This window comes from Pelodiscus sinensis, chromosome 3 (assembly GCF_052426305.1).
Source record: "Pelodiscus sinensis isolate ZL-2025 chromosome 3, ASM5242630v1, whole genome shotgun sequence".
NCBI lineage: Eukaryota > Metazoa > Chordata > Testudines > Trionychidae > Pelodiscus > Pelodiscus sinensis.
In genome coordinates, this window is record NC_143054.1 from 133,710,226 (window position 1) to 133,722,959 (window position 12,734).

Sequence of the window (12,734 nt, forward strand, 5' to 3'; positions counted from 1 at the left end):
AGTGCAGAAGTCAGCCAGGCACAGCGAGAGGCGAAGGGGGGCAGGGCAGTAACATTCACGGCCATTCATGGTTTCTGTAAAGGGAAATCCTGTCTTACTAATCTATTAGAGTTCTTTGAAGGGGTTAACAAGCATGCGGATAAGGGGGAATCCAGTAGATATAGTATACTTGGATTTTCAGAAAGCCTTTGACAAGGTCCCTCACCAAAGGCTCTTGTGTAAATTACATGGCCATGGGATAAGAGGAAAGGTCCTTTCTTGGATTGAGAACTGGTTAAAAGACAGGAAACAAAGGGTAGGAATAAATGGTAAATTTTCATATTGCAGAGGGGTAACTAGTGGTGTCCCCCAAGGGTCAGTCCTGGGACCAATCCTTTTCAACTTATTCATAAATGATCTGGAGAAAGGGGTAAGCAGTGAGGTAGTAAAGTTTGCAGATGATACAAAACTGTTTAGGATAGTCAAGACAGAAGCAGACTGTGAGGGACTCCAAGATGATCTCACCAAACTCAGTGACTGGGCAGCAAAATGACAAATGAAATTTAATGTGTATAAGTGTAAAGTAATGCACATTGGGAAAAATAACCCCAACTATACGTACAGTATTATGGGGGCTAATTTGGCTATGACAAATCAGGAAAGGGATCTTGGGAGTTATCGTGGACAGTTCTCTGAAAACTTCCACGCAGTGTGCAGCGGAGGTCAAAAAGGCAAATAGGATGCTAGGAATTATTAGGAAAGGGATAGAAAATAAGACACAGAATATTTTACTGCCCCTGTATAAAACTATGGTACTCCCACATCTGGAATACTGTGTACAGATGTGGTCTCCTCACCTCAAAAAAGATATTTTGGCCTTGGAAAGGGTTCAGAAAAGGGCAACTAAAATGATTAGGGGTTTGGAACGGGCCCCATATGAGGAGAGGTTAAAGCGACTGGGACTTTTCAGTTTAGAAAAAAGGAGACTGAGGGGGGGATATGATAGAGGTCTATAAAATCATGAGTGGTGTGGAGAGGGCAGATAAAGAAAAGTTATTTATTAGTTCCCTAAATAGAAGAACTAGAGGTCACCAAATGAAATTAATGGGTAGCAGGTTTAAAACGAATAAAAGAAAGTTCTTCTTCACACAGCGTGTAGTCAACCTGTGGAACTCCTTGCCAGAGGAGGCTGTGAAGGCTAGGACTATAACAGAGTTTAAAGAGAAGCTAGATAATTTCATGGAGGTTAGGTCCATAAAAGGCTATTAGCCAGGGGATAAAATGGTGCCCTTGGCCTCTGTTTGTCAGAGGCTGGAGAGAGATGGCAGGAAACAAATCGCTTGATCATTGTCTTCGGTCCACCCTCTCTGGGGCACCTGGTGTTGGCCACTGTCGGTAGACAGGATACTGGGCTAGAAGGACCTTTGGTCTGACCCAGTACGGCCATTCTTACGTTCTTATGTAAGGCCAGGGGGCTGGGCCTGGAGCTGCTGTCATGCCGCACATCACTGCCCCGCCCCCTTCCCCTCCCGCTGTGGCGCCTGGCTGACTTCTGCACCGCTCAGTCGGGCCGCCGCGAGGGAGCAAGTGGCCGTTTGAGCCCTGCACTCCCCATGCAGCACGGGCCGCCCAGAGGGAACAGCCAGCATTTCAGGCAACAGCGCCGCCCAGAGGCAACAGCCAGCATTTCAGGCAACAGCACCGCCCAGAGGGAACAGCCAGCATTTCAGCGTTACAGACACAGACACTGGGCTACTATACATATGATATGCCGTGATTTTAATTAAGAATGTGCAATATATTTCTTGTTTTAAGCGCTACCTAAGAGTATGCCATTCATTTAAAATTTCCATTTGTACTAGGTATAAGACAAAGCTACCAAATCTTAAAAGCTGTGGGGATTATATTTTTTCATACATGTATGAGACAATCATCTGAGTAACAGTCAAAAACACTAATAGTTTTATTGGTAATAGTATTTCCAGTCAATGAAAGGATAACTTTATCAGCTCACAATGGCTATAAAACTATGTTAAAATCAATTGTTTAAGTTGGACAGGATATAATTAACACAGGCTCAAAGCACTCTCCAAAATTACCATACTACACATGACAAAGTTACCTAATATGAAGGACAGTTTACTGACCAAATTGGAGAGGCACTATTAAAATGTTTCAACCTATTTGTCATATCTAATTTTAATCTGTATGATGATTTACATGAAAGACAACCTAATCTTTTGCACTTTGAATATACAATCACTATTCAAAAGCCACAAACAGAAGCACATTCATATTGTTTTCCTGCATGAGGAATGCAAAAGATTAGACTAATTAAAACTTCTGGCAAAATCTAGAAATGGAGAGTCCAAGAAAACTGAACAGTTGGCAAACTTAATTCTCAAACGGAATATAAATCCAGTGTATTAAATCCAAATTTTGAACAGTTGCACATGGAAGGCTGATGCAATTACCTGCAACATCAGCTCACAGTCATCTCTTCCAACAAAAATCATCTCTCGTGGCAGCCTATGGCGGGTGCCTCCACTGCTCACCAAAAACCAGGATGTTAAGCTCATTTTCTGCTTAGCTGCTAGGTCCTTGGCAAAGCTACGTCATCCTACAGTGAGACAGACAGAGAGGGAGAAAGAAATCCATTTAGTTATTTTTAGCTATAGCGCCTACTCAGCAAGAGCTGTGAGCTCTTATATAGGAATCTGAAAAAAGCAGTTCTCAAGAGCATGTATATTTCCCAATGGATTGAATCCAGATGTCATGGGAAGTGATACAGACTACTAGATTTACATACAATCTGAGCACTTTGGTTCATGTAACTAGACACCCTCAATTAAATAGGCAAAAACAACAAATGGTCTGGTAGCACTTTATAGACTAATGAAACATGTAAATGGTATCATGAGCTTTCGTGGACACAGCCCACTTCTTCAGATGACTGGCTACCTCCTGAAGCTCCTCAATTAAATAGGACAACCTATTCAAAATGAATCATTAGCTAAATAAACAATGCCTGAATCATATTTTCAAAGAAAGCTTTTAGCATCTAACTGCTTATTACACAGGAAATTAATATATTCCTGTTACATTTTCTCTCAGGAGAAATGGATGTATCAAATCTTGTCTGTTGCTGATGGTGATAATGTAAGTAGCTTGTATGAAATCACCTGTTTCGATACCAAGTAGTCCAGTTTCATTTTTCTCAAAAACAAATTATACAGAGAAAAAAATGGAAGAAATTGTTGGAATATTTAATTATGCCCTTTCTAAGCAATCCAAAATTAAACAGCAAAAAAAAGTGTATTAATTCTTTGCTCTTCATCTGAAAAATTGAAAAGCAGCCATTACTAGATCACATCTTTCAAATGGAAGTCTCATTTATAATGAATCCTCAACACACTTATTTACTATTGAAAACAAAACAAAAAATTAAAAGCTTTAACAGACCCAAAGTATGGCTACTAATAGTCCTTCCACCAATATTTTATATGGTCTCTCGACTGATTGATCAATCAGCAGTCTAGGATATAGGGCACTAAATGTTTTTTCAGATGAAGAAAAATATACCCATTAAATACTCTGAAAGTTTGAAAATTAATGCACAAGTAAACAGGAAGGAGGATATCAGTGTGTTCAATTACTGGGTAACACAGCAAGATTTAATTAGGAGCACCACCGCCGCCACCAACAAAAAAGAGAGACTCCAGTAGTTGAGTCTTGGAAAAATTAAAGCATTTACAGTATTAAGAATTCCAAGTCTCTGTTCAAAAAATGTGGCAGTCAGACAAAATTCCAGAAATATTCTAGTTTATATATATTGTAATTGTGAAATTTGAGAATAAATCCATTGACAAAGACCTTTGTCAACACAGTACAGGCAGTCCCCGACTTACGCGGATCCAACTTACGTCGGATCCGCACTTACGAACGGGGCTTCTCTCGCCCCGGAGCTCACGGGCAGCGGGTCGCCACCCGTGTCCTCTGGGGCGAGAAAAGCTTCTCCCGGTCTCCCTGGTCTGCTGGGGGGGTCCAGCAAAGCCGCTGGACCCCCCCAGCAGACCAGGGAGACCGGGAGCAAAGCCTTGGAGCACGCCCGCAGCGGGACAGCCCGGGCGCGCCTGGGCTGTCCCGCTGCGGGCGTGCTCCAAGGCTTTGCTCCCCGTCTCCCTGCAGACCAGGGAGACAGAGCAAAGCCATGGAGGACGCGGGCGGTCCCGCCACCCGTGTCTCCCTCGTCTGCTGGCGGGGGGGTGCAGCTAGTGCCCCCCCAGCAGACCAGGCTTTTCTTGCCTACGCCTGGGACAGAGCAGCTGGGGTGCTGCTGGGTTACTCCAGTAGCGCCGAGGAGCGGCGCTACTGGAGCAACCCAGCAGCACCCCAGCTGCTCTGCCTCAGGCGTCCCCAAGCCAGCCACTGCTGAAACTGACCAGGGGCTGACTACAGGAAGCCCGAGGCAGAGTTGCTCTGCCCCGGGCTTCCTGGAATCAGCCGCTGATCAGTTTCAGCAGCAGCTGACTTGGGGACGCCTGGGTTTCTTAAGTTGAATCCGTATGTAAGTCAGAACTGGCGTCCAGATTCAGCCGCTGTTGAAACTGATCAGTTTCAGCAGCGGCTGACGCCAGTTCCGACTTACAGACAGATTCAACTTAAGAACAAACCTTCAGTCCCTATCTTGTACGTAACCCGGGGACTGCCTGTACCCACATTCCTTTCATTAGGAAGAAGTCTCAAAAGGAGTTACCAACCTAAGAGCCCCATTCAACAAACTGGCATTTTTGGTTTGGTTATAGATTTAATAAAAATAAAATTGATATATCTCTATCACATTTATAGTGGCAAAGTAAACCCAATAAATGGATAAATTTTGAAGTAGATCATGTCATCTGCTTAACAAAAATGCAGTGCATAATGTAAACACAAAGGATAACAATACAGTCTCAGAAATGATCCAGGAGGCAAACTACAACACAAAGAAGAGACAGACTTTGATCTAAATTGAGGCATGGTAATCTCTGAAGTTAAAAGGAATGAATCAAGTCAAAGCTGTGTCTGACAGCCCAACAACAGAGCATAAATATGTTGAAGGGATATCATGGCAGATGCTACAAACTGAAAGAGCCAGTCTGTGAGCTCTAAATTTGGATTGGAAGGGGTTTTTTTTTATGAAAGTCAAATCTAACTAATTAGGAACAGCCTAAAATGTATATACAGCCTCCATTGCTATAGGCTTCTTTAGCAAGTAAACTAAAAATGTTTTAATATAGTGAGGGTCTATGCCAAGGTATTCTTATATTCAGAGATGCAGGTCACAGACGGTAGTAATTATCTTCCCATAAGTTCTAGCATATCAAATATTTTAAAAACAAGGATGTTTCCATTAATGTTTCCAATTAATGTACGTGCTATGAGTAAATGCCCCCATGACAAAGAAAAAATGAATTGTTTCAGTGTGACAAAATAATAATCAAGCATCTACAGAGAAGACAATTTCATAAATAAAAACTTGCAGAAATCACATTAAAACATTGCATTATTTTAGTGACCTACAAACCAAAACAACAATGTATTTAGCATAGGTTTTGAGAGAGAATTAAATTAACCTTATTTTACTTTTCAGCTTTTAAATCTTAGATTTTTGCTTTGTTTAGACTGCAAATATACATCATTCATAATCCTAAACTACCCGGCTCAATGTATTTCTTACTACTTTTAATCTTCCCCTTTTCATCTTCCATCTGCTTACTTCCATAAAATGTTGGGTTTTGCTTGGTTGCTCTAACTTGAATATGAATATCCAGCTCAAACTTTGTATTCAATAAAATGATTTGAAAAAAGTTTCAATCCAAATATTAGAACATAATAGTGTAAAAATCCAGATATACAAAGTAAGAAAAGTAGCAATTTTGATTTTTAGAATACAAACATTAACAATTAGGTCAGCTATAACCATATCATAAACAACCCAGAAAACTACAAATATTGACAGTGAACAGAATAAGATACCTGAAAAGGATCTTAAATATTTATCGTCCTGAGCTATCATAGCACTACTTGGCAGCATATTTATAGTTAAAGACCTGCCAACATTACTATCAAACAATGCTGGAGTTGTTTCAGATATCACTGGCTGAACTGTGACAAATTATCATTCCTGATGCATATTTTAATTTTAAAATGTTCTTCAGAAAAAAACAGCGTCTTTGATCATTGGGGCTATACAGACAATTCCAGTATTTCAAAGCTCATTGAAAAATCTAGAAAGCAACAGCAGTAGATTATATTTAGAGCAAAGATGTGCCCCATATTGTTTTAATTTCATACTACAGATGTTAAGTAGTGGTTAACTGGCTAATCAAGTAGCCAATGGAATTTTCATTCACTATTTGATTTGTTGATAAGGAAGGGAAGTGTTAGCACTCACTCCCGGCTAGTGCTGGGTCTCAACACAACCTCCCGCTGCCACTCTGCATTTTTAAAGGGAAGCTGGAAGAAGAGAATGCTGGCTGAATCCCTGGTCCAAGGTCTCAGCATTAGTGCCAGCTTTCCTTTAAAAATTCAAAGTGGCAACAAGCATAGGAGAGAGAGAGAGAGAGAGAGAGAGAGAGAGAGTGTGTGTGTGTGTGCGTGCGCGCATGCGCGCTGAGACCAGGGATTCAACCAGTGTCCTCTCCTACCGACTTCCCTTGAAAAAATGCAAGGGCGGAGAGAAGGGGAAAACGAGTGAGTAGTCGATTGTGCTACCTGATGAGCTCCTGCTTATCAACTATTCCTTTACATCCTTATTTCATACTCCAATATTTTATGTACTATTTAGAATTTGTTTTGCTGGTGTTAAACATGACAATTTTGGAATTATTAAGAAAGGGATAGAAAATAAGACACAGAATATCTTACTGCCCCTGTATAAAACTATACTACGCTCACATCTTGAGTAATGTGTATGGATGTGGTCTCCTAACAAAGGTATTTTGGCCTTGGAAAGGGTTCAGAAAAGGGCAACTAAAATGATTAGGGGTTTGGAACAGGTCTCACATGAAGAGAGGCTAAAGAGACTGGGACTTTTCAGTTTGGAGAACAGGAGACTGAGGGGGATATGATAGAGGTATATACAATCATGAGTGGTGTGGAGAGGGTGAATAAAGAAAAGTTATTCATTAGTTTCCATAATATAAAGACTAGAGTACACCAAATGAAATTAATGGGTAGCAGGTTTAACACTAATAAGCGAAAGTTCTTCTTCACACAGAGCATAGTCAACCTGTGGAACTCCTTGCCAGAGGAGGCTGTGAAGGCTAGAACTATAACAGTTTAAAGAGAAGCTAGATAAATTCATGGAGATTAGGTCCATAAAAGGCTATTAGCCAGGGAGTAGGAATGGTGTTCCTGGCCTCTATGTTTGTCAGAGGCTGGAGATGGATGGCACAAGACAAATTGCTTGATCGTTGTCTTCGGTCCACCTTCTCCGGTCCACCTTCTCTGGGGCACTTGGTGCTGGCCACTGTCAGCAGACAAGCTACTGAGCTGGATGGACCTTTAGTCTGACCCAGTACAGCCATTCTTATGTTCTTATATGCTTTATACTTTAGTATAGCAAAATGGATTTTTATATATTTTGCACAGAATAGCGCTTACATATTTTACATATAATTAAATTAGTTACAAAAGGCATCCTGAAAGTTATCAGTATTTTTGAGTTCCATTTCTTTCTGTGATTTTACCACATTATACTGGGTATATGCCTTGGCGGTAGTACACAGACTACGATTTAAAGAGAACTCAGGCGAAGAAAAAGTAAAGGTAAAAGTGTGCAGTCCACCTTTAACTCACTCAATTTTTTCAGATATAGTATTACAGTAAGCCAAGTGTGGTGAGATTTCAGGATAAAATGGTAATTTTAACTTTGTGTTGCCTCGCTTTTCAAAGTTCATGTTAAATCTCTAACTGGGGAGCTAAAAACAACTAAATTATCTGATAATGCAAAATTGAATACAGACATGAATTAATTTTATTGAAATTCTTAAAGATACTACTACAGTGAACATTTCAAGTCTATGAAAAGTTGAAACAGTTTATGGAATTTAAATTTTATTTGCATCTTTTACTAAAGAAAAGTCCATTTTGCTATACTAAAGTATAAAGCAAAATTGTCATGTTTGACATCAGCAAAACAAATTCTAAATAGTACATACATTTTAGTACATCTGGTGATCTTGCATTATATTGGTTACTTTAAATAAGCTGGTGAACTAGTGACAATTGAAGACTTGCTGATGTTGACAGGAAAGTTTAATTCTGGGTAGGTTATAAAACTATAATAAATTTCATCACATCCAAGTTTTCAGACTTTTGTTAAAGTTATTATATGTTTTCTTTGTCAGGAGAAGAAATAGTGTGTTGTAATTCAAGAGCTATGAATGTTGGAAACTTATTCTACGGTCTAAGTATCAACAAATGTATTATACTCACAGTTGTGTCAAACAGATGATGCACCAGCTGGGAAACTAGCTACATCATCTATATAATGTAATTACATTCTAAGAACTGGAGCCCTGCATTCTGCAGCCAAGAGGTGGGTGTAACCCAATTTAGCTATATCTACAGATGGCTTGCCAAAATGATGATTTTGATATGCTAAAATGACATTACTGTAAACAAAGCCTTAATTTTAACAATTAAGTATTAATCTCAGACATTTGAGCAATTAGGGCCCTACATTTTTATAGTTGCCCATGACTAGCAATACCAACTGATTAATACAATCAGATAAGTAGTGAATATAAGATAGGGACTCTGAAGAGCAAAACCACACACCATGCTTAGCTGTAAGCACGTAAGTCACCCCACTTATAATGGGATTATTCATGTGCTTAAGTCTATTTTTTATTTACTTTTTAAACTCAGCAAAAGCTCTTCAGCCATTTCTGTAAGTGAAATTAGGAACACATATGCTGTAGAGATCATCTTAAAAAATAAATCTCACAACTGTTATGTTAAGCACTAGCACCCACCATGCTTTGGAGCAGGAAACTAGAATTTGTCAGGTGTTAATAGTGTTAACGATATGTTGCTATTTGTGTGAAAAACTGCCTAAATTTGATCAAGTAACAAGCTTTTGAAAAATTTCAACCTGCAATATTCACAGAAGATATGTTTGACAGATAAATTCTTCATATACTCTCTGTACCAATCATGTTCCGATTTACAGATCCTGTGGCTGAACAAGGCTATTCCTGCTATTGCGACTCCTGCCTGCTATGGGATGCTATGGCACCAAGCACAGGAACTGAGAACAGGGCGACAATCACTCAATGCTGAAATCTAGGCAGCTTGGGTGAGAAAGCTACGTGACTAAAATGCAAAGGGAACCAGACTGGAGGTGAGATTAGGTGAGAATATAAGCTTAAATGAGGTTAATAACTTACTTACAATTGGATTTATTTAAAGAGAATTATACAAACAAAAATTGGAGTAAAAAAGTGGTGAATGACATTAGATTCTTTCGGTGTCCAGGACTGTTTTCTTCCCCACAAGAACCATAAGTATCTAAGGCCAGGCCTATACTGCTTCAATTTTGATTCTGAACTTCTTGGAGCAATTTTAGGTACCTCACTAAACAGAACTTTTTAGGTACTGTAAAGAATAAAATCTACACCACAAAGTGTGTCTTGTTCAGGAGCTGGTCATTAGCTCCTGTCCTTAACAATACACAAACGAATCTGAGAAGACCTACGTGGGTGCGGTATCGGGTTCTGGGAAAATGTTTTTTCTCCTAAATATCTTACCTAAATTACTTACCCACTAGCCCAACAGTTACAACATTATTTTATAACAACCCAAGATCTACTCCAGAAGAGCATTCTAATGATGGACAGGGAAAGTGGTGTAAGAAAGGAATTATAATAAATACGTTTTGCTGTCCAGTCCTTCCTCGCTCGTCAATACACCTTTTGCTCTAAACATTTATGTGATATCTAGAATAAATTATGCTATGAAAAGACTGTTTTGATCTATATAGGTCCTAAAGTTCCCTTTCAGTTGTTGCAGCAACACTGCAGTCTCTGTTTTAGAATGCAGTGTCAGGTGACATCTTTTTGATATTATATTGCCTATTACGATCATTGTAGCAAAACACAGGTAGTTCAGAAGCCTCCACTGCAAATGACAACGCTAAATAGACTCTTTGTAGAATAGTTCTAATTCTCCTAACTTCCACTGAGACTTTAATTTAAATTATTCCTCTGTGCAAAAAAGGCTCTTGAAAAATACTTCTGCAAAAACAGTGCTTACGAGATCTTTAGAGAACTTCTCTGTCAAACCATAACAAGTAAGTGATCAGTATTCTGATACCTCCTGACAGTAGTAATTAATGCTTGGGTCTGATGTCTGGGCTATGCAATATAGGTTAACTACATGGTTCACTATGTAAAATATACTGCTTCATTGATATGGAGGAATAGAAGGATCATTTTGCTTCCTTTATTGCAGTGACAATCTTGTAGAGTTGTTTGTATTGCTGACTGATGAATTCAGGGTGCCTTTTGTACCACACTACATTTCTGTTTGTGCACGTCATCAGCATTTACGTACAACGACAATCATGGGAGACTGAGCATCTTAAGGCCAAGGCATCAGTGATAGCTGACCTCACACCATTGTACTGACTATTTAAGCTTTGGCCTTTTATATTTTTCCCTCCTAGCTAAAATGTACATTTAGCTTTTAGTTTTATTTTCTATAAGATAGTCAAGACAAATACTCAAGATTTATTCTAGGATGACTGTAAAGTTAATTCATTTTGCTTTTTATTTATTTATTATTACTAATACATTTTACCTCCAAAATATTGTTCCATCTTCAGCATTTTTATCTCTGTATTTTGTAGTTCTACCAGTGAAGGTAGCGCTAACTTTTTTATTGAAGACTTAAACATCTGGCTTGCTAGTGATACTGCCAATTGAAATTTTGTGCTGAAAAAATAAGCAGCACTGTAACTAATGTCATACCGCAGTTTGAAGTATAGTCATCTGTTCAACACATTCAATTTATTTGATGCATCAGAGATTTTGCAATGCTAAAATAGTCTGAGCATAACCAAGCATCTGAACTGATTGACTCATTCTGCCCTCGAGCTTTTATTGTGGTAGCGTTAACTGGGGATTATATGGGATTTTCTGAATAGTGCATATGTACGTCAAATAACTCCAGGTTATAAAATCTAGCAGTTGTGTCCTTTTGAAATATCTATATAAAATGAGGTGTATGCTCATGTTTCTTTCACAATGAACACAATGTTATATCCAAGTTTAAAAAAAAAAAATCACAGAATATTTGGTTTGTAATTATTCAATTTAACTTTTGGCTAATGACATTATGTAAATTTGACATTCTACAGATAGAATTAAAGTAGTAGGTAATTCAGATATGAAACTGTCTTTCACAGGCAGTGGTGCTGGGAAGAAAGAGAAAATGGTTTGAAAAATTTCTACACTATGACATAGCACAGTACATTCTGGAAGCAGCAAGAGAAGTGAATGAGAACAAGAGCTGTTGTAGGTCTCATGAAAGTCCAGTCACTGACATAACATTATGTCACCTTAAAAGTGTATAAAATATAAACCATTTGCTTATAAGAAGAGACATATTAGGAGGTTCAGTACAAGGCTCACTTAAAAAAAAAAGGGTTTGATATTTTCTGCTATGTCCCTTATGGAATAGGAATTAGGGATGTTAGACATCGTGTAAATTGAATAGTCATTTAACTGTGTGAAATCTCAGCAGTTACACTACTATTCCCAGCAGGGCCGGCTTTAGGAAGTGTGGGGCCCAATTCAAACAGTTTTGACGAGGCAGCCAGGATTTTTTGTTGAGCAAAAAGAAAAAAAAACAAAACAAAACAACCCACCACACACACAAAGAGTAACAGCCCCTTTGAATCTCCAGTGTGTGACCCAAACACGCGTGGGTGGTAAACGCTAATGTGAAATGATCCTGGATTAAACCATGAAATAAAAGTAAAATTCGTATGGTGGTAGAGAAAAAGAAAATAACTAAACTAAATGTCTGGAAAAACAAAAATAAAGGAGATAGGAGGCGCAACTGGATTTGTTAAAAAACAGGAAGTTGCTTTAGATCAGTGGTCTCCAACCTTTTTACACCCAAGATCACTTTTTAAATGACAGAACAATCCAAGATCGACCGCCCCGCCCCTTCCTTGAAGCCCCACCCTCTCTATTCTCCTCCTCTCCATCACTTGCTATTCCCAACCCTTATACTGCTGCTTCCTCCCTCCCCCCCCCCCCCCCAATTATTCTGTAGGAAGAAGTTTTTCCAACATTTGGCATGTCGCGACTGGACCAAATGTCAGAAAAGCCCCTTCTTTTGGAAGACCCCTTATTCCTCATGGAAAGAGGAATATAGGAGTGACCGAAAGATCATGTTTGCTCTTCCACTAAAAGAAGAGGAAGAACAAATGCATCCCTGGATGCAGAAGAGTTTTTCTGGGTATTTCCAGAATCCTGAAAAATTCCTGCAGTCTAGCCGTACCCTCGTTGGGTTGAGACAGGATGTGTAGGCTCTGGGGAGGGAACGAGGGATTTGGGTATGGGAAGGGGTGAGAGGTGCAAGCTCTGGGAAGAAATCTGGATGCAGGAGGTGGTGGATAAGGGAACGCTTGCTCAAGGAGGGGGCTCCAGGCTGGGTAGTGTTGGGGTCAGATGTAGGGTTAGAGTATTAAGCAAGCC

The 12,734-nt window shown here is 39.3% G+C and overlaps 1 protein-coding gene across 13 annotated transcripts in view; it reads right to left on the reverse strand.

Annotated features, from left to right (window-relative positions):
• The window catches only part of CEP170 (centrosomal protein 170), a 173,791-nt gene that overhangs the window by 145,815 nt on the left and 15,242 nt on the right, over positions 1–12,734 (reverse strand). For all 13 annotated transcript variants that reach the window (XM_075924849.2, XM_075924853.2, XM_075924856.2 and 10 more), the window contains exon 2: positions 2,454–2,599. In XM_075924849.2, the coding sequence (XP_075780964.2) occupies positions 2,454–2,558 (105 nt within the window). In that variant the 5' untranslated portion in view covers positions 2,559–2,599. The remainder of the gene's footprint in view (positions 1–2,453; positions 2,600–12,734) is intronic.